The sequence below is a fragment of the Alosa pseudoharengus genome, unplaced genomic scaffold (genome assembly GCF_046254945.1).
Source record: "Alosa pseudoharengus isolate Yale_2024_CS ecotype anadromous, Long Island Sound unplaced genomic scaffold, YU_APseudo_1.1 YU_APseudo_1.1_scf_13, whole genome shotgun sequence".
In the NCBI taxonomy this organism is placed as follows: Eukaryota; Metazoa; Chordata; class Actinopteri; order Clupeiformes; family Clupeidae; genus Alosa; species Alosa pseudoharengus.
In genome coordinates, this window is record NW_027468598.1 from 18,201,310 (window position 1) to 18,228,829 (window position 27,520).

The following is a 27,520-nucleotide window of genomic DNA, read 5'->3' on the forward strand; positions in this document are numbered from 1 at the left end:
GAAAGGATCATTTGAGGACAGTAATGACGGACAGCCAATACTGGAGGATGAGGAGTCACCTGAGGTCAAAAGCCATTCACTGGCCACAATCACTTATTCTATCAGCATGCATCAGGGTAGAGATCACTATGGTGTATGCGCGCACGCTTACGTCTGTGCAAGGGTAGGTGATGATGCCACTATATACAGTATCTGTGCACAGGTAGCTAATACTCATTGACACTGACTGGTCACTATGGAGACCATGGGAATGTTGTGTGAGGTTAGAGGGCAGCAAGCCTGACCATGGAGTCGCTCCACCACCACCACCACTCTCCTCTCCTTCCTGGACAGCAGAGGGTACTGAGGGTCAGGGGACCATGACCCACACCTGTGTTTGCTGCCACCTGGGTCTGTAGCATGATGGTTTCTGAGTCGGAGTTTGTGCCCATGAGCAAGCATCACCAGAGACAGGCCAGTGGAAGCATGTTAAAATGACATATTTTATTGTTTTATCTCACGTTGGCAGAAGAGAATCTTTAAATGTGAAATCTCTATACTGACACATTAACACAAGACAAAGAGAGGGGCCTCGTTCTTGGGCCTATCTGCAATGTCCTCTCTTTAGGAGAGGCCAAATAGTCCTGACAAATAACATCCCTTGCTTGTCTTAAAAGTCCTGCTGTCCAATAAAACCCCATACATCGTCTCTTGTATGGATCCTCACACTTAAGTGCCTGGATGACCTCAGTCACTCGGTCTTGGTGCAGTCGAAGGGCTTCCACCACTGGGCGAACTGCAGCACTTTCTTGCGCTGGTCATCAAAGTTCTCCCGGATGGGTTTTCTCCAGCGACGAGGCTCCAGGTCCATCATCCCCCCCAGAATTTCCTAATGGAGGAGACAAAACACATGACTATACAGAACTCCGTAACACGTCTTCATATTACACAGAGAACAGGGAATGGGAGTGTCTTGAATACCACAATAAAATAGTCCCACATAATATACCCCACAAAGGTGTGCATATTGATAATGCAATAATGGTAATACAAATGAAAAGTTTTGTATTACCATATTGGTACCTATATTTGACGATGGGTCCTGTCTTGACTTTTTGACTCTTTTTGAATCGCCTTTGACTGCTTCAGAGTGGCTGGCTATGTGCATGCACAAACATGTCCATAAAACAACCTTTAACGTTCGTTTTCAAAACTGTGCAACTCACCGATTCAAAACGAGTCAAAACGTCGAGACAGGACCCATCGTCAACATTTCTGTGTCCACCACTCTTGTTCATCCAAAACAAACCAGAAAAGGGACTTAAAGTGCTAAATACCAGAATTTTCCTTTAATGTGATACCACATAAGGAACGGTGTGTTGTTCATGTCACGCTTGACAGGAAAAAAAACAAAAAACACAGAGGCTACGAGCACACACAGACACTACTGGACACAGAACTGAGTGGATTTGCACATCGTGGGCTCTTCCACAGGTGATGGGAATGAGCTGACCTTTCCGAAGTAGTGAGGGAACTTCTGCTCATTCTCAATGACGTGAGCGAAGCCGCCCTGGAGACCAAAGTCCACAGAGAAGTACGGGAGGCCTTTGGGGACCTGGGGGCAAAGCAAAGACAACAGTCGGTCAGTCCACATCAATCACAAGCCGCTCCCGCTCTAAAATGGGCGGGACTTGAGTTTTCCAGTGAATCCCATCGTGTTTATAGGAACTGTAGACACTAACTCCAGACAGGAACTCTACAGACAACAGAATCATTCAGAAGAAAGGATTTTATGGAATTTCATTTATTTCCAGGAGTCCTAAAAGGTCCTCTGTTTCTGGGAGAGAGTATTAACGCTGGCAGTGCACCCTTCCTGGGAGCGAGAGAATGATGAGATACTTACGGCCTGTCGGATGTTCTTCTGCGACAGGTCCACCACCTTTTTGTTCATGGCCCACTCCTCGTCAGACTCCATGATGGCTTTCTGCACATCAGAGACAAGAAAAAAAAAAGACTCCAATTGAACAGCATGTTCTGAAAATGTCTGAATGTGTGTGTCATTGAGAGTGTGTATGTGTCTGAGAAATTAAGAGAGAGAGAGAGAGAGAGTGTGTGTGTGTGTGTGTGTGTGTGTGTGTGTGTGTGTGTGTGTGTGTGTGTGTGTGTGTGTGTGTGTGTGTGTGTGTGTGTGTACTTATGTACTGATGACCAAGAAAAAATATATAAGACATAAAATCCTGCCTGAGCATCTCAAATCAATTGTCTTTCAAAAGCTAAACACACATGACAGAAAAAGTATGTGTTCATAAACAAAAACTTTGAGCATTACCTTGAAGTATATGGGGGCCATGTCCCCCAGTTCTTTAGGCAGGGGAACACACTCGTACACCATGTGCATCCGTCTCTTCAGGCTCATGTGTGTCTCCATGAACACGCAGTCCTGGTCCTGGTCCTCAAACATCTTCACCAGTGCGCGTCTAAACATCTGTTTGAAGACAAGACTCCAGGTTAGGATGTGAGAAGTCACACACACAGGGCTATTACAGTGCCTCTCCAACAGAGACAGAGATTTGCATATCACACCTCAGAGGCACACTAACAGGGACTTCATACCTTCACACTGAAGTTGAGCTCCAAGACATGACACTTTAGATACACATGTTCATGCAAACCAGTGCTCCTACAGTTTTTGGAGGACATTACTGAGGCTTAATGTCATGTCAGCGCATTTGCTATTTCCATAGAAGGAGTTTGGTCAATTTTGTCTGAGGTATGCTCAACTTCACAGCAACATCAACTGGACACTCAATTGACCAGAGATGCTTGGCTGTTGAAAAGCCCAATCTAAGGCAAAAAGACTGTTCTGGAGGTCTGCAGGTTTCAACATGTGATTGGAAATACGACTAAATGAGACAGCCCTTCAACATCAGGGTGATCCCTCCTGTAAGCCGCCCAATGGCAGCTCCTCCCTTCCTGTAAACAAAGCCCCCAATTTCCACTCTCTGATTCCTCTTTCTTATGAACACTTCATCCTCTCTCTGTCTCTCTCTCTCTCCTTGCCTCCGGCGGCTCCCTCCTGCCTCCTCGCTCTTTGTCTGTCTGTCTGTCTGTGTCTCTCTCTGTGTCTCTCTCTCTGTGTCTCTCTCTCTGTGTCTCTCTGTCTGTCTCTCTCTCTGTCTCTCTCTCTCTGTGTCTCTCTCTGTGTCTCTCTCTCTGTGTCTCTCTCTCTGTGTCTCTCTCTCTGTGTCTCTCTCTGTCTCTCTCTCTGTGTCTGTCTCTCTCTCTGTCTCTGTGTCTCTCTGTCTCTCTGTGTCTCTCTGTCTCTCTCTCTGTCTCTCTCCCCTTTGCCTCCGGCGGCTCTTTCCTGCCTCCCGCTCTCCTGATCCCCTGCGCGGTCTCTCCAGGCCTGGCACAGTAATTAAACTGGGGCTTCTGCTCCATTGTCTTGTGTGGAATTCAATATCCAACCACATGATTCAGCACTGTGCAACCATCTAATTAGCCTAATGAAGGACAAGCCTCCGATAAAGAGAGGCAAACAAAGCATGCTACCGTGCACAGACGAATTACAGGGGTGAAGGAGAGCAAGAGAGCGAGAGAGAGAGAGTGAGTGAGAGAGAGAGAGAGAGAGGCTGTATAATTTTTGTCAATTAATATTATATTTTACATCAGTTGGTCCAAGATCAAAGTGTTAACGTTACTTAATGATAGAGGAGATGTTGACCTCACAGAATCCAGGATCAAAGTCAAATAAAGAAGATGTCATGTCGTCCATATTGAAAAATACTGAAAAGAATTATTTGTTTTGTGGTGTTCATTGGGATGGGACAGTCTGTATAATGTGTATTGGGCAGATGTGGAGCATATAGGAGTCATCATGTCCTATAAGCCAGCCATCCTCCACAATCCTGGACAGCCATGCGCTGTAGAACTGCTATGTGAAGAGAGAATGGGAGGGAAGATGTTCCTGGCATGACTCGGATCCTTGTGTTATGGCTCTTTTCCATTACGGACCGGGGCTGGCTCAAGGCTTTTCCCCGGTCTTAAACACCGGTGCGTAGCCTCGGTGTTGTGTTTCCATAAGGAGCCGTAACATCGGGAACATTAGCTAACAATGCTAGAGACAGTGCTTAGCAACGACACTGCGAGCATACGTCAAATTAATTACAAGGACATTTCAAGTCATAACATTGTAAGAACCTTTGTATGAGCAAAACTTTTATATACATGTAGATCGTTTTTCCCTCACAAAAATAAGCAGAGTCACTTATGTTGCTAGGCAACTCTAAACAAATGTCACCGGTCTATTTTTAAATTTCTCCGGTTTTATTGTTGCGTCGTATTCCATTCCAAGAGTCCTCGGTTCATCCCCGATTTGGCCCTCCCCTATTCCAGGGCCGACCCGAGGCCATCTGGGCCACAACCCCGGTCCGGCCTCTATCATGGAAATATAAAAAGTCTGAGGCTTTACCCCAGACACCGGGTTTTTACCCCATAGTGGAAAAGGGCCATTAGTGCGGAGGTGGGAGTGGGGGGTTGGAGCAAGAGAGAGAGAGAGAGAGAGAGAGAGAGAGAGAGAGAGAGAGAGAGAGAGAGAGAGAGACAGACAGAGAGAGAGAGAGAGAGAGACAGACAGAGAGAGAGAGAGAGAGAGAGAAGGTCTGAGCCCAACCTGCATCTCGGTCCACACGTCCTCATCCAGACCAGTGGCTGCACAGTGGTGCTGCAGGGGGGCGATGATGCAGTGGCCCTCTGTCAGGGACAGCATGTTGGGCAGACACAAGTACACCTGGGGAAGGGGTAACACACACACACACACACAAACAATGTGTCAGTAAAACATATTTCTTTAGTAACAGCCTTAATTAAAAAGAACATAGCCAAGCTCCATTAGCTCATTCGCTTCCATACTCGTGCCAGTACAAATGGTGGTGTTTCCACTCTGTTCCTCCAACTCAGTAGATACTCTCATAACCCTCCACCTGCTCCTCTTCGGTCACCACTGAACAGCTGGACTCCACTCGCAGAGCCACCTGCGTGACCAACCCATGGGTCCTCCACAACACAAAGATCTCCCTCAACAGGCGGTATGGCTCCAGGGGATACCGCTCTGAAGCTAGAGCTGCATCAGCCCTCAGTGTCGGCGCTGACAATAACCAATAGATAACAGGCCATTCTACTCATCTCAGGGTTTCCCGCAGGAAATGTATTAGTCAAGGTGGTAGGTTGTTGGTCGGGGGGGTCTGGTATTGGTTGCTGTCCGACCGGGATGGGGGGTTATGGTGTCGGTCCGACCGGTGGGGTTGGGGGTGTGTTGCCGTCTTGTTTGTGCGATACACTACAGACTCTGTACATTTAACAATTATTTATTAAACACTACATATTAAATAAATAACCAGCTTCTCAAAATAACAGTTAACAAAGTAATAACACCAAACAAACTATACAACAGTATACAAATATTTCAAAATATTTGTGTAATTTGTGCAATTTTAACAAAGACTACTACAAACTATAGAACAAGTGCAAAAGAAAGTGCAAAACAACAAAATGTGCAAATGTGATCAGTCACTACTTATGGCAGAGCTGACAACTAGCATCGTTACAAGCCATCCTGCTTGGCTTTAAAAAGATCATTTCAAGGGCCCTTTGGTAATTGCACTGTTTTACTATTGGACCATTAATGCTTATCTTCATGCAGACTATCAGACTGTTGCCCTGCAGCCTGTTCCGCAAGTCTGTCCTGATCTATACACCGAGAGTGAATGAAGTTTACATTATTTTATAGTTTTGTGTAATATGGATGGAATTTGAGCGCGGAGCGCTTTTTAATTTAGAGGCCGGAGTGGCCGCTCTGTTCCGCTGTTCTGTTCATGCCCAACTGTCTTCCTAATAAAACCAAGACCAGTAAATTTCAAAGATATTGGTCATATAGCCTAAGTTCGTTGATGGGGATGGAGTAGCTAAATAATAAATAGATACAATAGAAAGCATACGCGTAGGCACTGATGGGCCTGGACGGGCCTAGGCCCGTCTATTGTCAGTCTTAGTCAACACTGTGCTGAGAGCAGGTGGCTGTTTACTCGACCGCTTCTCCGGTCAAATTCGTGTCAGGTCAATTTAGCTCCCAAAGAACTAAGAGCAACGGCAATATATTTCACTCAGAACATTTATTTTGAAAGACTGCAACACTGATAGTGCAACAACAAACAAGCTTGGCAACGTTAATACACATAAGCCTAAAACTAAAGAGATCAGTCGGGATTAATTGCCAAAAGAATACAGGCTTAGCATCCAAGTTTTACTTTAGCCTTCTACTTGATATGAAGCATATTCAAATTGCTCACGTTTTTCTTTGCTCTCTGTAGCACACCCTCATGTTTCCGCGAAATGTGTCCTCTTAGATTCCAAAATGAATCTTTACTCACTGGAACAGTGTCACCACCACATGGTTATTCTTGCTCTACATTGTTAGTATCTAGTTGTTTTGTAGGAATAGTACGCTGACTTATCAGTTTCCTTTCTAACAGTAGCGTAGCCAGAAATGTCCAAATGGGTGGGCACAGAAAAAACGGGTGGGAAAAGCGAATTTGATTGAACATAAGAGAGGCCTAAATTAGATACACAATAGAAGCATTAATCATAGACATGTTATATTTATGACATAAAACAGGAATTTATCGAACACATTTGATCACAGCTGACAAATTACGCAGAAACATTTTCAACTGGAGCAAAACAATGCATGAATGTAGCTTCTGCGCGTCATATGAAACACAATTGAGACAATAGATTGACCATATTGGACAACTGCAAAGCCTTATCATAGGCATGTTACATTCATGACATGAAAAGTAGAACTTATAGAACGAAAATGACAAATTACGCAGTCGGCTAAACATTTTAAACTTGCACTAAACGGATGAACCCAGCAAACACAAATTGAAGCAACAACTTGATCATTGGGCAATCCTACCACAAAACCTTTCCATAGGCCTGCAACGTTTATGACATAAAAAGTGGAATATGAACGCATTTCATCACACCTGACAATTAAACGGAGCTGTGGCTGTTCGCGATTTGAATGATTCTTGAGAACGAGGAGCGAGATATTTGCACCGCTCAGCTCCGTTCTAATTCGGAGGCATATCACATATGTAAAGATTATAAAATCTGATTATTTTACGATTCATGACACTTGACTTCTTATTTTTTAATGCGTTCTGCTGAGAAGGGAGATTGGCGTTGGTCACGGTTTGGAATGAAAGGGAGAAAACAGGACAGAGTAACACGTTTTTTTTTTTTTTTTTTTGACGACGTAGTTAAGGCGGAGGCTTGTTTTGCCAAGGCGGCCGCCTTGACTGCAAAGTGCTGCGGGAAACCCTGCATCTTACAGACCATATCCTCTATGACAGGTGAGGTGATGAGCTGCATGAATACAGTGGTGAGCTTATCTCTGCTACAGCTGCCAGATCCCTGTCAGCAACCAGTCCGCTGGAAATAAAGGCACACAACTCACAGGATGCTGTTCATGCATTAGCCCTGGTCTCACTTTCCTTCAGAAATACTATCATTATTGAGAGAGAGAGAGAGAGAGAGAGAGACAGAGAAAGAGAAAGAGAGACAGAGAGAGAGAGAGGAGAGTTTCAGGATGTCTAGGAACTACAACCAGAGGGCAACAGCAACCTGTTACCTCGCCTCCCCTGACAAGACGACGAGTTGTTTGGGGAACCGCATCATTCTGTCATGGTTCTCTCTCTCTTTCTCTCTCGGTCCTTGTTTCTTTACACGTCTGCCTCTTTATCACCTTCTCCCCGGTGTCCTGACTGATAAAATGGATTCTTTCCCTCCGTCACACAGGAGCACAAGCCTCAGCTGTCTACTCGCCTGTCATCTAATAGCCAAGCTCAAATGCCACATTTCAACAAGCCTCAATGGCATGACTACTGCCACAACAACTACGATGCTACAATATCTGGCCGTAGAGAGATGGCAAAACAAGTTGAAGGTTCTCTCTCTCTCACAAACAAACACACAAACAACAAACACACTATTGGATTGCATTTGACTGTTCATTGAATACATGTTTCTAAAGCATACTCACATAACCAACCCACACACACACCACTCACACACACACTAACCTTAGCCCCGATGGCAACGATGAGGTGTTTGGGCAGCTCGGGGTTGTCGAAGCAGTAGGGGCACTTGTCCATGCGGGCGGCGAGCCGCCGGTGCTCGTGGATGGCCTTGCTGCGCTGCCGATCCTCGTCCACGCCCGAGCGCTCCCGCTGTGCCGCGCTCGACACAAACATGTCGTCCAGCGTGTAGTTGTCACCGTCCTGCTTGCCCATCATCTGCCAGAGCACAGGGGCCAAAAAGTGAAAAGGTTAAAAGGTCAGAGCTAAAATTTCAAATATGCAGCTTTCCTCTTTTTTTTTTCTTTCCCCTGAGCGTGTCTTTGTACAAGCATTCAGAGATAACGTCTACAGTGTAAAGTCAAGTTCAAGAACATTTGTGTAAAGCACCGACTCTCTTTGAGAGTTTTGTGTTCTCATTTTGTGTTAACTTGATTGTCTACTGAATTACTGCACCCTCAGACGTTTGGTTGGGTGAATAACAGGAATCAAAGGCTGTACATTTGTGCAGCACATGTTCTGAGGCTATAACCTTTGCAATGGCCAGCACCTCCACCTCAATGCTGAGGCCGTGATGCTGAATGGCAGAGTGGATCCCAACGCCGGCTGGCACACGCGGCTTGGTAAACTGCCCTGGGGGGGTCAGTCAGTGGCTAAGTGCTTATTATTGCATAACCGCAGGCTATGGCCGCGCGCAAACTGGACGCGGAACAGATCGATGCCCGCGGCGAGTCTGGATGGATAAGTTACACAGGGGGACAAGGAGAGGGAGAGAGAGAGAGAGAGAGAGAGAGAGAGAGAGAGAGAGAGAAAGAGAGAGAGGTGGGGCATACGGAGGGAGGGAAGGGCCACTGAACTGGTTAATGACAGAAGTGCGTGTGTGTGTGTGTGCATGGTGTCCATGGTAACAGAATGAGCCGCGGGGGAGGTGTGTCTTCTCAGCCTGGCATGGAAGTGGAGGAAAAAGTGAAAAGTGGAATGAGAGAGAGAGAGAGAGAAAGAGAGAGAGAGAGAGAGAGAGGTAAAGAGAGGACAGGAAAGCTAAGGGAGTAGAGGACAGCGGGAGAGCAGAGGCCTGGAGGGGCTTAAAGAGAGTGATGGGAGGTGGGAGACAAGGTCAAAGGAGGAGCAGAAAGAACAAAAGATAAAGAGGAGTAAACGAGAAGAGAGGGGAGGTGGGGTATCACACAAATCACACATGGTCTACAGTCGATTTAATCCAGTCCGAATTTCAGTAGCAGCTCAAAAAATCTAATCGAAATCCAGTGTCATCCAAAAGCAGACTCAAGAGTCAAGCTGTGAGAATGGATTACAAAGAGATATGATTTGTCAGCCTGTTCTCCACATCATGAATAATTCATAAGGACAGATAACGAGAAAATCAACCAATTAAAAGAAGAATGCTTGTGACGCCAGAATGCCGGGTGCCTCCACTCACTGGTTGGTTGATTGGAGCCACCCTGGTTATCTCAGTGAGCATTTCCTGATTGCAATTACTGCCCACTCGTCCAAAGCTACACACAGTGAGCTCTTTACACAGGGGTGGAAAACACTTAAATACCCAGCAGTGTTCCTCCATCACATGACCACTGGTCTGTCTTTCCCTATCTCCCTATCTCCCTATCTTCTATGAACCCCAAACGGACACACTGACACACACACACACACACACACACACACACACACACACAATCCTACAATAAACATATTGGAGGGGGACATACACACACACACATATACAGAACCTCCTCCTGCCACCACTCCATCCAGGCCATTGATTACGGGGCAGTTCAGTTTACTGTCGCCATTCAGACTCATGGTCAATATGGGAACATATGAAAATAAATAAATAAATAAATAAACATCTTCATATTTATAGACAATGTGTCATGGTAACCAGTGCCTTATTTATAGCAAGTGCTGGCTGTAGACCTGTTGCAGAGCTGCGCGGTGCAGGCATGGCACAAAGCGAAAAAAGGTGTAACGTTTGTCGCTTTCATTTGGCATCGCCATAGCAACGCTGACGTCTTTTGCGAGTTTATTAATAATGCCGTTCCGGGGCCCCAGCCTCTCCTCCCCTCCCCTCTCCTCCCCTCGCTCCCTCCATCTCTGAACTTCACCAAAGAGAACTGCACTCCGAGAGGATTTACACACATTAGACACATTAATGTCTATGAAATTGCTGAAAGCCACAGGGTTTGTGTGTGTCTGTGTGTTTGTCTGTGGGTGTGTGTCTGTGCACCCGTCTGTGTGTGTGTGCGCATCTGTGTGTGTGTGCGTGCGTCTGTGTCTGTGTGTGTCCCTCTGTGTGTGTGTGTGTGTGTGTGTGTGTGTGTGCGCACGTCTGTCTGTCTGTGTGTGTGTTCACACACATGTTCATAGGGGAGTGGAGTGAGAGGAAAAGTGATGGTGCTTGAGAAATGAGAAAAACAAAAAGCCAAACAGATTCTCAGACAGAGAAAGCTACTTCTCTTCCAAGGCCTAGGAGCAAGAAGAGATGAATACTGCCATCTCTCTCTCTCCGTCACACACACACACAGACACACACACACACACACAATTCCCATCTGTGCAGTCAGTCTGCTTGAGCACTTGGGTGGGGAAGAAACAGCGCTACAATTGACGATCAGATACCGCAAATATGATGAGGCCATTTTAGTCCATTACACCCTCGAGGCAAAATGGCTGCTGCTCTAATGCAACTCCGCTTTGATGTCGGCAGATGGGCAGTATCGGTCACCATTCACGCCAGCAACGGCCAGATCAGACTGCCATCCACTAGCACGCCAGATTGGGTTCCTACACAGTTGGTCAGAGTGCTTGTGAGACATCTTGCGATGGGAACGGCGATCGGCGGCAGCCCCGGGAAGCAGAGCAGAGTCCCTCTGCGGCGGTAAAGCTGGTTAAAACCGGCTGCCGCCGCTTTCATTATGGCCTCGGCTTGGCCACGATGAGCATGCAGCTCCCACACGGGACGTGTCGGGGGGGGGGGGGGGGGCGGGTATGGACGGGCGGGAAGGTGAGCGATAAGGTGCCTCGGCGCGGTTTCCACGGCAAGCAGCTGCTTATTACCCACAGTCCACTGGGGCACGGTCACCGCTACACTGACAAATGAGCCCCATCCCAGGCTCCTGCTCCCGTCTAATAGGCTCACAATGCGGGAAGATTAGGAGGCGTTCAGGAATTCAATTTTACCTGAGTGGATTGTGTGCGTGTGTGCGCGTGTGTGTGTGTGTGTGCGTGCGTGTGTGTGTGTGTGCGTGCGTGTGTGTGTAGCAGAGGGGGACAGACAAAAATGTATAGAAATGTGTGTGCATGTCTGCAACCATAGCTAGCATACATACAGTATATAAAGGCATGCACACACATCAAATACTGTATAAAATCTGATATTACTGAGTGTGTGTGTGTGTGTGTGTGTGTGTGTGTGTCCTGGCAGCTGATTGCAGCACTTGAAGCTAAGGACTCCAGGTGCACACAAAGAGCTGAGGGAGAGGCCTAACACACTTCAACAGCTGTGTCTATGTGCATGATTATGCAAGTGTGTAAGTGAGTGTGCGTGTGTGCGTGCGTGCGTGCGCATGCGTGATCTGGTTACATTCATATGTAAAGAAAAGGAGGATTACAGGAATTAGTGCATCTCTGTGGGTATCTGAGGCTGAGCATGAATTAAAAAACAAATCTTTATATGTGTGTATATGCATGTGCGAATGTGAACGCATGGGTAGAGGCCTTTATATATAGGCAGGCTAGATGTCTTAATTGGCATGGATTCAGTGGCGAGTTCTCAAGAGACTGGCTGAGGGGTGTTTGACTGTAAGTGTGCGTGAGTGTGTGTGTGTGTGTGTGGTAATGCACTACAGTGGCAAATGCCCAAATGCCCGCAACCATCAACATTCCACACTGTGACAGGATTAAAAAGACAAGAGACAGGGCCATGGCTTCTCTACCTTTTTCGATATCTGCTTTATTTAGGTCACAGAGAACTCCTGCTCCCTTTTTCTCTCTCTCTCTCTCTCTCTCTCTTTTCATCACTTTCTCTCTCTATCTTGTGAGATAGTTGTCCCCAGTGATGCCTGAGTGGACCATCCTCTACTTGGATCAGTCCTTACCTTGAAGTATTTTACACAGAGAATCCAACATAGTGAGTGGGAGATGGTGCAAGTCCTGCTGTTTCTGCCCTCCTCAAACCCCTGAGTCTCCACCTCCACCGACTACATACCCAACTCTAAACATCTACCTCTGATTACTGAAGGTGAACTCAAAAGGTGGAGAAGATGAAAGAAAGAAATGTGATTGGTAATGATTTACTGTAGCCCCCCTGTCTCTGTCTCTCTTTCTGTGTGTCTCTCTCTCTCGGTGTCTCTCTCTCTCTGTGTCTCTCTCTCTCTCTCTCGGTGTCTCTCTCTCTCTCTCTCGGTGTCTCTCTCTCTCTCTCTCGGTGTCTCTCTCTCTCTCTCTCGGTGTCTCTCTCTCTCTCTCTCTGTGTCTCTCTCTCTCTCTCTCTGTGTCTCTCTCTCTCTCTCTCTGTGTCTCTCTCTCTCTCTCTCGGTGTCTCTCTCTCTCTCTCTCTGTGTCTCTCTCTCTCTCTCTCTGTGTCTCTCTCTCTCTCTCTCTGTGTCTCTCTCTCTCTCTCTCGGTGTCTCTCTCTCTCTCTCTCTGTGTCTCTCTCTCTCGGTGTCTCTCTCTCTCTCTCTCGGTGTCTCTCTCTCTCTCTCTCTCTCTCTCTCTCTCTCTCTCTCTCTCTCGAACAGAGTCACTCATGAACGGAGTCACACAAGGGGATGAGAGCATGACACACCCCAGTCAGAAGCTTCGGGCCAGGTGCTCAAAACCCAGCACCTGTGCACCTGAAATGGCATTTTATTTAGAAGTCGTCAGGTTTCGCTCAGAGACTTTTTTTTTGAAAGCAGTGAGAAGCATGATCCACAGGTGAACGCAGTGAGCGCCTTACAAAAATGCTAACGTGCTCTCCAGCTAAATTAACTCAATTTGTGCAAACTCGCGATATACATAGATTTGTCGTTGAATCTATATGACTACAGATTAAAGCAACATAATTTAATACCTGCCACTGACAGACGTGATGACATCATGAAAGCTCACTGATCATTGCAGGGGAATTTTCCAGAACGTGGACAGTTTTTTTTTTTATCTCCTTTCTTTTCTATTCAAATGCTGTATTATTGTGCAGCGCTGTATTTTAACTGCAGTATTTGCATGTGCAACAGCACCATGCTACCCGGAGTAGCCCTGCTGCGGAGTGTTTTGATAAAAGGCCAATTTTACGAGCTTGAACTGCATATAGCACAGGTCGTGCGTGAGCAGGGATGCACCTGGCTCCTCGCACAATTTACATCCGCACATGTCAAACGTAAACGTAATATATCTGACAACAGCGCACCAACACTGCAAGCCTCAACCTGTGCCAGAAAATGATCTAGGATTGCTTTACGAGGCTAAAAAAAGCAAGGGTCATGGCCCTCACATTCAACTTGAGGCCAGTGTTTTTGTTAGCAGAGGAACTCTTTGGCAATGGAAAGCAAGTGTGACTTATTCGTTGATAATTTAAGAAGTGTACCGTATGAATGCAATAATTCTCTACACTGATACACTGGGGACAGTGACAAAGTTACCTTTAAGTCAAAGGCATATCTACATTCTGCAGTCTGTGTTTTTTTTTTTTTTTTTAATGAAATGATTGCATAGTTTCTAAAATCAATCTATTGTACTGATTGGTGTCTATGTACCAAAATAATTAACTAACAATTCAATGCCAGTACGTCTCAAGCCTAAAATGTACCTATACTAAATTACCATATTAATTCAACCAATTCATTAATTTAAGAAAGTGATGCAATACAAGGCATACTTGAACCCTTTGGTGTACAGTGATGTGTGTGTGTGTGTGTTACCTTGGCGGCCATGCGCGAGTAGAGAGCATTCTGATCCTCCGCCGAGCTCATCTTCTCCCTCCTCACCATCTCCTGCAGGTCCATGCCGTCATCGTCATGGAAATAACGCACACGCTCTCCATCACGGTGTGTCTCAATCTGAGGAAGAGGAGGAAGGTGGGGGGGGGGTAGCAGAGAAACATCAGACTTTAAGGCACCACATGCCAATGACTACGATATAATATATATGGTGCAGATCTGATTCTTTAAAGCTTTTCATCAGTGCACGTACGTTAACACAGCAGCAAGATGTTTGGTCTAGCAAGCCGGTGAATTTGAAGGCGCTGCCAAAGAAGAGGCCAGTTCATGCATTATATATCGCTTTGTTATGTTTTACAGATTTGCCAAAAAGACTATCCACAGGTATGGTCCTTATGGATTACTCACTTCAGTGGTTCTATGGCAATTACATTTCAAACAGTCCAAACGTGTTGAGAAATACTTCACACATGAATCTGTTCAGTGAAGCATCATATGGCGTGCAATCATTACGGGTGCTTTGGGTAATCCTGAATAGCTGTTGCAATTACAAAACGTACATTAACTCATTCCGACTCAACGGCTATTCACAACGACCCTTGAAACACAAAGCATCAATCAGGCTCTGTAACCTGGAGTAGCCAGTGCTAAGGAAAAAAAAGCGGGCCTTTCGTTTGAGAGGATTAAAAGAAGGGACAGACGAGTGTGCCAGCGGAGAGAACGAGAGTGAAGAGAAGAGAGAGGGAGAGTGTGTGCAAAAGTGTGTGAGAGAGAAAAAAAATGGAGTGAGAGGGAGGGAGGGAGAGAGAGAGAGAGAGAGAGAGAGAGAGAGAGAGAGAGACAGAGAGCGAGAGAAAGAGAGAGAGAGCACTCTAATCTTTCCCACTATCTGTGCCACTTCATAAACACATTAAAAGCTTTAACAGATGGGGCACTGATCTGAGAGCCGGGCTAAAAGAATGGGAATTAATCTGGACGTTAAGTTTGTTTGTGTGTCTATCTGTGTGTGTGTGTGTGTGTGTGTGTGTGTGTGTAGCATGTACTCACGTGTCATCATCTCAAAACAAGCTCCAACACGATCATATCACGCCAATCAAACATGTTGACCCTCCATTAACCCCAAAATTAAACACACACACACTAGCATGTGTCTGATGTATGTGTAGGCTTCATACACACAAGTTGGGATCACTGAGAACTAAAGGCTTTGAGTGAGTTGCCCTGACCCCCAGCGCGCGCCTCATGGGAGAAACCTGGAGAGTGGCCCACGGTTCTCATGACCATCAGAGTGGGAGTAGTACAAGATGGCGAAAGAAAGGGGGAAAAAAAGGGAAAAAAAGAAGGGAGGATAAAGTGAGAAAGGAGAGGAGAAGAAAGAAGAAAAAAAACTGGCCACAATAAGGAGATTAATCCATCACCGACACATTAGGATCACCAGCGAAGGCGCAGATAAAAATACAAACTATGTTCCTGTGAGGAAGGGAGATCTGAGAGGACGGAACAGAAGCAGCAGGAGAGATGAGATCTCTGACCAAAACAGCTGCTCCTGACTAGAGGACATCAGAGTGGACATTGATGTCTTTTTTTTTTTTTTCGGGGGTGAAAAGCCTCAGAAAGTCCTGAAGGGTTGGAGTGAGAGAGTGAGTGAGCGCCAGCCTGCACCAGCACTTTGGAGACTCCCAATGATGCACACATGCGGGGCGGGGAGGGGAGAGAGCGCTGTATCTGTCCACAGCAGATCCTTCTGGATCAGCAACATTCCAAGTGCCTTGCGGAGTACGGGCACTTAACATTCCACTTTTTTTTTTCTTTCCTTCTTTACTTGGAGGGGGTGGAGGGTGGGGTGTGGAGGATGGAGGGTGGAGGGTTGGGGGGGGGGGGGGGGGGCGGGTGAGAATCATCAAATGTACCGCCCTCCGTAGCTAAGCCTATGCATACGCTTGCATTGCCTGCGATGGCAGTCGATGACACTGGATGGCCCCCTGCTAATCTGGGCCATGACTTCGCAAAAAACTTTTGGCCTCATTTTAACTTTATCCTCAAGCATTTCATCTGAAATTTATTTGCTGTGCCCAGTAGTGTGTGTGAGTGTGTGTGTGAGTGCGCGTGCATTACCGCTTTCTTCTTCCTGCGCCCTTCTCTAGGCTCCAGGGATTCTGAGGGAGCGTTAACAGGCCAGGCACGACCTGAGTGGTCGGTCCGGAACAGAACCACTTCCTCGGGTTCCTGAGATCCACCAGATACCTGTAGAACAAAACAAATGTAGTTGACAATTGTCTCAGGACACGGACACGGACACGGACACACACACACACACACACACACACACACACACACACACACACACACACACACACACACACACACACACACACACACACACACACACACACACACACACACACACACACACACACACACACACACACACACACACACACACACACACACACACAGTGACTGAAAAAGGGATCCTTGATGATAAATTGATACCACTGGGTTTCAGCAGAATCCACTGAACCAGAGTAGCTTCTACTTCTTCAGGCAAGTTTCTGTGACAAGTCTATGACCGTGAACTTAGTTCTGTTGAGATGTCCTGTGGCCTGTACAGGCATGCTAAAACACAACACAAAAGTCCAAAAGGCAACCGTCTGTGCATTATTTATGTCACTTGACAACATGCGAAAGGATGGCAAATGCTTATTTGCATGGAGAGCGTCCTCCTGTGTTCCACAGCTTGTCCTCACAACCTCATATTAAACCCTTCTAAAAAGTGAAAGAGAAGTCTCCCCATTCCTCATCGCAATTCTTCCAGAAGGACTTATACCTGACAAACACACGGAGCGACCAGAGCTCCTGGACTGATGGGGAGACGGGAAACACTAACCATCCCCAAGCCATTCAGGCCGTCAGCGGCGTCACTCGCAGGTGATCAGGTGCGCGTGTTTGGAAGTTTCCAGAAGAAAAAGGAGGAAAAGAGGAACGGTTCCCCGGCTCGGGTTTCCAAGAGGAGATCCGGGCCAGCAGCCACACACAGACATTACTCTCCAGACGAATTTAATGGCCAGTTGTGCTAGCGGCCTGAGTGCGCACAGGGACGCCATAAAAATCACCTCACAATTTACCACGGCTATCTAAGATGAGAGACTCCAGTCTAAACGTGTCTAAATTTGGCTGAATTACATGTTCAGTGTTCTTAGACAGACCCTTGTCAAACTAGATGTACTGCATAGCGGTACAAGATATGACCGCCACAAACGGTGTTCGGTCTCTATGGCTTTTGGGGAGCCAGTGCGGAGGTGGGGTGGCTCCTTGGACCAAAAGCTTGCATTCTTCATCAGCCTGGTGGGGTTCCATGCATATCAAGTTTCACGTGGGCCTGTTTTCTGGTGTCCCAGAGTCTATCTCTCTGGTTTGGTTCTGGTGTCCTGGGATTCATTTACCTATCAACTTGTTATCTTTATGATCGTACTGTGCTACCAGTGGACATAATAACCAAATACATCATATGTATTTAACATTTACAACTCTAAAACAAGCCTACTGTCTCTGATCAGCATACAGCGCATGGTGGATAGAGCCAAATCCTTTCCTCAACACTGCCAACACACTCTTCCGCTGTCCCTGTGCCTCTGTGTTTACAGAAGCGGTTAATTATGACGGCACGCTGCATGCTTGCGCACACACACACACATACACACACACACTCGGCTCAGGCACAGGCTCCGAAGACACATCCATCAAGGTCCCCACCACTGCATCCCACCAGAACGGCAGGGCCATAGAAGGCAATGCCACATCTGGCATGATAAAATATCAAGACTTTTATGTTTTATGCCAAGTCATAAGTCTTGTTCTAATTACGGCCAGACTGTGCCAGTTGCCGGTAACTAACGAGCGACGTGCACAATGACCCGTACGAGCATGATGAGGGCAATAAAACCGAACCCTCGCCGCATAGCTTTCTTCCCTGAATCAGTAGCAATGCTGTAAATTAACATTCATTAGAGCAGAGGCGCAGCTATTTAAAAAAAAAAAAATAAATCTTATTCACTTTAGATTTTAGGAGAGATTGATAATGTAATAACAGACTTGAAAAAATGACCAAAGAAATGACGGTGGCGTGTTTGGATAAGGCAGTATACAATCCATGTTAAGTCCGACATAGTCGTAAATCTTAGGATAGCCGAGAAACGTTCATGTTTCACTTTCACCACGATAGCTGCAAGAAGGGGAACCATAAATCTCTCAGAAGCAGTGCATCCAAGACTTTGGTATTTAATAAAGGGAGGCTGGACTTAAAGGCACTCGGACCAAGAGAGACAGAGACATTCTTCATTGGCTTCGGCTGAGGAACCCACTAGGGTAAGATCATTTTTATTTTTTTTGATTTTCAACTCCAAGTAACGACGAGAGGTTAAAAATGTGCAACAATCACAGCTCAGGGTTTCCCAGTCTCGCGAATACGCCTACAAAGAAATATTTGTTTGTAGGGTATGCTTAAATTTCCACCCATCACTAACCTGGGCTTTTCCTGCCTGCAGTCCTGATGGCCTCTGAGCTCGCCTCTCCTTGGCCTCACGGGCCGCTTCCAGCTGTGCTTTGATTTTGTCAGCCAGGGCCTGTGGAAATAAACACACAGACACAGACACAAACACACACACACACACACACACACACACACACACACACACACACACACACACACACACACACACACACACACACACACACACACACACACACACACACACACACACACACCACACACCACACACCACACACCACACACCACACACCACACACCCACACACACACACACACACACACACACATAGGCACAGACACAAACAAACACACACACACACACACACACACACACACACACACAGAACAGTTTAGTGACTTGCCCCTCAGTGTGTGCAGGAGGAAAATCTGAGAGATAATAGAGTACTAAGCTCTCCCACAATCACTGCTGATCATGGAGGACTTCTCCAAAGATCGACCAACAAGAGTGTCACACAGACACAGCGGGCGTGCGTGGGGTTGGGGCAACAATTAGGGACAGAAATGCTCCTTTCCTTCCACCGCCAGTCTGTGAACAAGGGAAGGCCCTGTGAAGCTATCGGAGTCACATGGTATACACATGTGTGGTCTGTCCATTTGTCTTTGAAGTGGACACAGAACAGATGAGGGGGGGGGGTGGGCAATGAGATGGAAAAGAAGCAGAGGGTGCTGAAAGAGAGACAGAACCTTTCAACTGGTGGCACATATCTTTTCAGGACAGAAAACAGCTCTAAGGACCTCTGTCTGGTCAATGTTGAGACCGGACGTCTGGATGAGAGAATGGTGTGACCGGGACCAAAACACACAGTCAAACAGATGGATGTCCACAGTGATGCTACCCCCCCCCCCCCCCACCATTTTCTCCCTCTGTTTGTCCCAACTCATACCCATACACACAGAAATATTTTAATACAAACAGACAATGCACTTCTACATGCAACAGAACTCCTCTGGTACTTCATCAATTTTCCTTTGGAGTAAATACACACAGACACACAGACACAGACACACACACACACACACACACACACACACACACTGTTAAGACCGGCTGTCCTGCTGGACAAAGCCCTTCCCTTTCTGGCTTGTATAAGTGACTGGGACATGCTGCGGCTCCTTATTGCCAGGCGGCGCAGTAAAAGAGCCCATCTTATCTGGGCATTGCACTTTGATGGAGCTCTTAAGAGCACAGCCGCAATGACGGGGCACAAAGCACTACACAAATAACCCAACCGAATGACAGAATGATTGGCCGAGCGGTGGCAATGCAGACAGGGTTTGTCCTTCATGTCCTTGGAGGGAAGAAGTCAGGACAAGGAAACATGGAGCGCTAACGCAGGCACAATAAGATGGGTGCGCACACACACACACACACACTACCGAACAATTCTTAACTGGAGCATCACAGTGTTCTTTTAGCTTTGGGTAACAGATGAACTTCTACCTATAACCTATAGCTCCTATGCCACAGACAGACAGACAGACAGACAGACAGACACAGCTGGGAGGAGAGAGTTGGGGGGTCTCACCGTGTTTCCCATTAATTCTGCCTTGACTAGTTTGGCTCCCAGCTTGTTCATCTCCTCATCAGTCAAGATGGGGGCATCTTCCTCCTCCTGCTCCTCCTCTTCCTCACTCTGGGAACTGCAAACACAAAAAAAAGTCCACCAGAAGTTCAAACTAGGACAGTTCTCACAACACAACAACATGGGTCAGAAAGTCTCACAAGTGACTGATTGAGGAGGACAGAAATAACACCCAGAACGAAGTCTTGATCTCTTGGGCTACATGGGAACACAGGGAAAAAAAGACTGAGAAACGGAGAGAGGGAGAGAGAGGGGGAAGGAGAGAGTGAAAGAGAGAGAAAGAGAGAGAGAAAGAGAGAGAGAGAGAGAGAGAGAGAGCGCAAAACAGAAAGACAAATTGCTAATACGCAGGAGGTTAATGCATCAGCCCAAATATGTATCCAGCGAAGGTAGTCTTGGGGACAGAGGCCTTGCAGGGACATATCTCACGCTCATAAAAAGCACACAGGGTCAAACACAGCCCCTGAATTTAGCCAGATGGGACACAGAATACTGCAGTGACAGACAGAGAGGTTAAGAAAGAAAGAAAGAAAGAAAGAAAGAAAGAAAGATAGAAAGAAAAAGAGAAAGAGAGAGGTGGTGTGAAAGATGGAGAGTGCGAGGGCGCAAAGGGAGCCTGGTGTCGATGAAAGACAGCGAGCGAAAGAGAGACAGACGGCCATCAATCACACACCCTTCGCTCACGGCAACAGCAGCTGTCCCGCTCTGCATAACAAGGACGTCTCGCGCAGGCGCTGCTCTCTCTCACTCTCTTTCAAATGACTTTGAGGGGGTGCAGACGCGACCGTTAAAAGACGAGCAGAAAATCATTTCCGGGACGACGTTAAACAGATCTCCATCTCGTGTAGGGCAATTCAGGTTTAATTAAATGTTAAATAGGTTTTGGTTTTTTTCCTCTTTTATCAGACCCAGGTTTGGCATAATGACTGCATGTAGAGGCACAGCATTGGAAGGCACTTTTGGTGCCAGAAGTGGGACCCACAGGGTGTGAAACATTCCTTCATCACCTCTGTGTGAGACGTTCGCAGCCAGACTTCCGAATGTAGCTCTTCAGCCTCTGGGAATAACACCGTTTCATTTTTTAACGGGCAACGGGGGGGAAGAAAGAGGTTAGAGTAAAGATCAACGAGTCGGGGGAGTCTGGACTCAGTATGGCCCTGAAACCTTTTTTGCGTTGGGTCACAGGAAAGTTCTGTGTCCACTGTGGCCGCGAAGGAGGACAAGGACAAAGAGTGGACCAAGAAGATACACTTATCTGGAACTTGGAGATCCTGAGCGAGAGCGACAAAGTGTGAGACCGAGTGACACAAGACTAAACATTATGTTCATTTTCAGGTTTGAGCATCTGCGATATTTGTTTATCGACTCCGGAGTCATTTTCATGTCTGCCTGGCTGGCTACCTTTCCGGCAGTAAAGGCCCTGACGAAGGGGAAGTAAATGTCTTCAGTGCGTCAGCCCACCTCAGTTCTCTACCAGGGAACCAATGGTATGTGTTGTGCAAGCCGTTAGCCTCCGCGCCCCTGTAAATCTGCCTGAAATGATTTCCTTCCCTCAGGGTAACACACCCATACATCTACGAGGTCACAATTATTGTTTTCTCTGAGAGAGTGTGAGTGTGTGTGTGTGTGTGTGTATGTGTGTTAGCGTGTGTGTGTATGTGTGTTAGTGAATTTTAAAGATGGGATTTTTTTTTTTGTGCTTTCCTCGGCAGATGGGCCACCATTTTGGCACGGCCACCTGTGCAAACCCCAGGGACGTCACCGCAACGCCGACTCTCTGCAGAATCATCGACTCTCTCTCCATGCCATCAAGCATGAAGAGCGAAATCAGGACTCTCCTTCTGAAAAATTATGCTGCTACCTGCCATTTTCTGCACTAAATCTGCATCTAAATGAGACGTGCAGGGAGCAGAAAAACTAAGGGACTGGATTAATGTTGTGAAGGGCACCATCTGAGCTGATACACACATTTAACCCTTCATTTACACTTTGACACTTTCACCTTGGGTTACTTTCCAGAATTATCCTGAGTTGCTTAAACATTATGTAGGAGGTAGAGCTTTCACATGACTGATGAACATGAAACATACATGAAACATACAATGAACAAAAGGGACTTCAATATTGGAATCCATTAATTAAAATTATTCATTATTAGCAAAAACAGTAAATCATCTCACTAAAAACATGGTCACATGGTTACTGACCTTGGTGGGCTCTCTGATGGTTTCTTGTCTTGACTTTTTTCTACCAGTGCTGAGCCAGATGTTTGAGCCATAGGGTCAGTCTGTGGCCTCCTCTCTGCTGTGACGCCCCTCTCCACTTCCTGTTTCCCCTGTAAAGGGTTGGGTTGCGTGGTGTTTTTCCTCCAGGCTGGGGCGCCGGCCGCACCGTCATCATCGTCGTCACTGGGCTTCATAAAGCCAGAGGAAGCCTTCGAGGCCGAGGGCCTCTTGCCCCAGCTGGACCTGCCTGCCTCGTCCTCATCTGGGTCTGAGGGCTTCAGGAACCGAGCCTTCAGGGAGGCTGCGCCCTGGTCAAGGCCGGGCCGAGGGGTGTCTTGCTGGGGTCGGGAGACGTCGGGTCGGGGTCTTGCTGGGTCGTCCCGGGGTCTTCTGTCTCGGTCGGTGCTCCTACCTGCCTGTTCGTCTCGTTCCCTCCTGTGGTCGTCCCGGCCCCTGTCCATCCTGCCGTCCTCTCGGTCTCTGTCCCGGTCTCTGCGCCAGTCTCTCTGGTAGGCCCTGTCCTCCCCCCGTCCTCTGTCCGATCGGTCGCCATCGTTCTCTCTGTCCCGTCTCCAGTTCCCGTCCCTGTCCCTCCCTCTGCCTCGGTCTCCATTTCCATCTCGGTCGCGATCACGATCACGTCCCCAGTCGTCGTCTCGGTCCCTCTCCCGGTTGCAGTCCCTGTCCTGGTCTGTAGGGGGCGACCTTCTGTCCCGGCTGTTTGACGAATGATGGACGCCTCTCCTCCACCTCTCTCTGTCCCACCCTCGCTCTCCTCCTCCTCTTCCTCTTCCTCCTCCTCCTCTTCCTCCACCCCCTGATCTCTCTCCATAAGCCAGCTCTTCCGCCTCCTGTAGCCTCTGCTGAAACTCCTCCATGGACTGTAAGGACAATTAAATAAATAAATAAATGAATAAAAAAATAAATAAATAAATTGAAAAATCCTGAAATAAAACCATTAAGATTAGAAGAGGGAAAATGTTACTAGATGCCCATCAGATAACAATCCTAAAACGGACCGATTTTAATGGAGTCGCATGTCTTCCCCTTCACCCCCGGGAAAACATGCTTCTGGATCAGTGTTCAAATGAAACGGGTATTTATTCTGGACGGGACAGACGGAAAACAGAGTTCAGCTTCATAACTGGGAACCAACGAGGGGATTTCAGGCACCGAAACCAATTGTGACACAATATGCCTTCGGCAAACAAGGTTAAAGAAAAATGACTGAAGTTAGGTGGTTTGCCCACAAAGCTTTGCGATGGAATTCTGAGAGGCTTTCCATGATGTCTGTCACAAGAAGTGCACCGCTGGCACTTCTGCAGGGAGGGAATTAAGAACGCAGATAGGGGGCTTCAGGATGCTGGTAGTTTCAAGCTGGGTTTTGGTTGTGTGTGTTGTCGGTTTATGTGTGTACTGCGTGATACACAAACAGAGACGTTGTAGCTGTATTTGAGTGTGTGCGTGTTTAAACTGAGTGTGTGTGTGTGTGTTTGTACTGAGTACGTGTGTGTTGAGTGGATGTTGAATGAGTTTGTGACACAACACTTGACAAAACTTTAGGACAGCTCAACTTTGTGTGTGGTTGTGTGTGTGTGTGTGTGTGTGTGTGTGTGTGTGTGTGTTCTCACCCCGTATCTCTCTGACACCACTGCCTCCAGACTGCGCTGCTCTCTCTCAGCCTGCTCCTTCATTCGCTGATAAGACTTCCTAAGCCAGCTCAGGCCTCCATCATTAACCAACATCGCTGCAGAACAGAACAGTACAGAAGAGGGAAGAAAAAGAAACAAATGTAACCGTTTAAAGGTAAACTATGCAGTATTGGCAATTTCCTTACTGTTTTCTCGGTTTTTGCTTTTTTTTCGCTGGCTCTGTCATGACGAATGTCTGAGAAACTCCATCGCTACCTTTTTCTAGCCGGTGCCTGGCGTGTATGTGTATTTGAATGCAGTAAAGCAATTCGTTACACTAGTTATACTTCCTGACACTGAGGCTGTCGGCCCGCCGACCCACAGTTGCAAGGGTGGTTTTTCCGCTCACAGGCGCTCAGGGGGAAGCGAGACGGCCACCATTCAACCCGAAAAAGGTCATAACCGTTCCAATGACTCTGAAGCTGTTAAATGAAGGTAAATTAAGCTAAAAACTTGCATATTAAGCTAAAAAACCTGCATAGTATATGCCTTTAAAACTGAAAGCACAGAAATGAACAGAAGACGCTGAGATCTGAGGTGATTTATTTTCCCCGACAGAACACTTCGACACAGAACATTTCATCCCTCGAGATCCCGATCTCCGCAAACTCGGTGTCCTCTCCGCAAACTCCTGGCTTTAATCCCACTGATGCTCCGACTCATGTGCACTCTAAATGGCCTGGCACCACAAGTCTTAATGATACACACACACACGCACACACACACGCACACACACACACACACGCACACACACGCGCACACACGCGCACACACGCGCACACAGTGAACCTTCAAAGAGATGGGCCCACTGTGTGAGTAAATAAACAATGAGCAGTACAGATGACCCTGACATCCGTTGCGAGAACATCACTGCCCGTCCTTCAGGAGAAAATGTCAGAATGTGACTGCAGTGATAAACAGTGCTGATGATGATGATGATCGATGGGACAGATTGTGAAAAATAAATGCATGCCCGGCCTGTTCCCAGATCTTCTCATCTCTCTTTTGTCCTCATTTCCCTTCTTCTTCCACTCTCCCCAAGTCAGTCTCACTCGCTCTCTTCCTCTCTCTTTCTTTCTTTCTCTCTCACTCACACACACACACACACACACTTGCCAGGCTGCTGAATGCCCTGACAAGAGATAGAGGGCAGAAAGGAGGGAGGGAGAGAAGGAGAGATGGAGAGAGAGAGAGAGAGTGAGAGCACAGCTGTGGGGTCACTCCTGTGAGCCAGCAGCTCGTCATGGATCAGCACACATCCACCCCTGTGTGTCTACAGGTCTACAGGGAGGTCTACAGCCCTCAGCCAAAGCAGCTCAGGTGAAGACTTTTCTCTCTCTCTTTCTCTCTCTCTTTCTCTCTCTCTCTCTTTCTCTCTCCCCCTCTCTGGCCTGCTCACACTCGCTCTCTGGTCTCTCTCTCTCTGGTCTCTCTCTCTGGCCTGCTCACACTCGCTCTCTGGTCTCTCTCTCTCTGGTCTCTCTCTCTGGCCTGCTCACACTCGCTCTCTGGTCTCTCTCTCTGGTCTGCTCACACTCTCTCTCTGGTCTGCTTTTTCAGAGCTACTCATTCATCATGATGAGGGAAAATATAGATCACCTGCACTCAGTGGGTCCCACAGCTGGAGAGCAATCAGAGTGTGTGTGCGTGTTCAGGCAAGAGTGGGACTGAGTGAGTGAGACAGTTGCCATATTTATCAGTGTGTGTGTGTATTCTGTGCTGTGAATGAGTGTGTGTGTGTGTGTGTGTGTGTATATGAGTGTGTGTGTGACTGTGTGTGACTTGGTACGTGTGTGTGAATGAGTGTGTGTGTGTGTGTGCTGACACCGGAGTCAAACGTGTTTACCCAGCACCGTGTTAATTCGGGGCTTACTCTGCAGCAGTGACAGCACACACACATGCAAGCCTGATAAGTGAGCAAACCCAGCAGCTGCCGCGTCAGCTTAACGCCAACTCCGCTCCTCTTTCTCCCTCTCCTCCTCAGATGCTTCCTTCTTCACTCCATCTCTCCTTCACTCCATCTCTTCATCCCCCTTTTCCACAGAACTTTTCAAAACACCTCCACCACCACCTATTTCTACACTTCCAAATTCCACTCTTTTTACCAACTTTCTCCGTTCCCTTTCTCATTTCTTCTTCCTTTCCACAAGGCCCTGCTAGTGTCCTACTTTCCCCATTAACTCCTCTCCCTCTCTCTTACCCACATTATTGTTCTTTTTCCCTCTCCTCCTTTTTTTTCCTTCTCGTCTCCCTCTCTCCGTCTCGTCTAATGGGCGCTTTATGGGGTGCTAGCTGTGCTCCCAATCCCTGCCGGAACATGACAAGCTTACTGGCGATACCATTTCTTACACTGCTGCTGGGAAGCCGAGACAGATGCCTCATTACGTTTCAAAGAAGTTGTGTGTGTGTGTGTGTGTGTGTGTGTGTGTGTGTGTGTGTGTGTGTGGTGGGGGGCCAGACAGGGTAAATGTGCTGTGGTGGGCGCCAGAGGGGCCGTGTTAGTGCTACACTGAGCAGCCAGTGATCCATCATGGAGGCTGAGGAGGGTTTTAAATATGGTGGGGTTGCAGGCAGGACAGGGGGGGTCTAAAGCCCCCCCCCCTCCCTTCAGACTATCATCCTCTCTGGGAGATGAGATGAAGGGGAGAATGAGACACACTGAGCTGCAGTGCATGCTGGGAGGGCTCTAACTGAGCTCTGTGTGGAGGTACGGGGACAGCAGGGGATGGCGTGGGAAAATGTATGGGTGACTAGGGGGGAATACCTTTAGAAGGTGCAGTTCCAACACCCTCCTCCGGGGGCAGGCCCTTCCCTCCATCCTTCCAGTAAGGATTAAGTTCAAGTTTGTGAAGACCAGCCTACAAATAAAAAGAACATATTCATGACAAACGAACAAACAAACAAACACACACATTTGTCTTTCTTAAGGCTTATTCACACCAAGAACGATAACGATAACTATAACCATAACGATAAAATCGTTCACACTGAACTTAACGAACGTGACGGTTAAAATTCGATGGGTTCTGATTGGGTATTAGCTTTTTATCTTTCTGGAAATCGTTCTGAAAGTGATCTGCAACGATATCGTTCTTCATGTCGTTATCGTTATAGTTTATGTGTGAACGTCGTCATTCATATTAACGAGAACGATATTTATTTATAGTTACTGTTATCGTTCTTGGTGTGAATAGGCCTTTACACTGGTAGCAACACCCATTCAGCAGGAATAAGTAGGGGATAACAGCCGCCGAAGTGTCCTGTTATAGGGAATTAATGGACTTTGCCTCGCGCTCGTCCATTAATTCCCTATAACTTCTATTCTTACTTCTTCGTCCTACTATGGTTGTTATAGTTACCATTCATAAGCATTGATATGAAACTTTTTTTACCAGATCTACT

At 47.1% G+C, this 27,520-nt stretch overlaps 1 protein-coding gene across 1 annotated transcript in view; it reads right to left on the minus strand.

The window, feature by feature from the left end:
- Positions 1–463: 463 nt before the first annotated feature.
- cwf19l2 (CWF19 like cell cycle control factor 2) overlaps positions 464–27,520 on the minus strand; it is a 38,788-nt gene continuing 11,731 nt past the window's right edge. Inside the window, exons 6-18 of the mRNA XM_076282359.1 lie at positions 26,883–26,976; positions 24,059–24,174; positions 22,410–23,308; positions 20,146–20,260; positions 18,574–18,672; positions 16,166–16,294; positions 14,033–14,170; positions 8,124–8,336; positions 4,652–4,768; positions 2,309–2,464; positions 1,883–1,963; positions 1,493–1,594; positions 464–868 (exon numbers count right to left, since the gene is read on the minus strand). Of these exons, the coding sequence (XP_076138474.1) occupies positions 731–868; positions 1,493–1,594; positions 1,883–1,963; positions 2,309–2,464; positions 4,652–4,768; positions 8,124–8,336; positions 14,033–14,170; positions 16,166–16,294; positions 18,574–18,672; positions 20,146–20,260; positions 22,410–23,308; positions 24,059–24,174; positions 26,883–26,976 (2,397 nt within the window). The 3' untranslated portion in view covers positions 464–730. The remainder of the gene's footprint in view (positions 869–1,492; positions 1,595–1,882; positions 1,964–2,308; positions 2,465–4,651; positions 4,769–8,123; positions 8,337–14,032; positions 14,171–16,165; positions 16,295–18,573; positions 18,673–20,145; positions 20,261–22,409; positions 23,309–24,058; positions 24,175–26,882; positions 26,977–27,520) is intronic.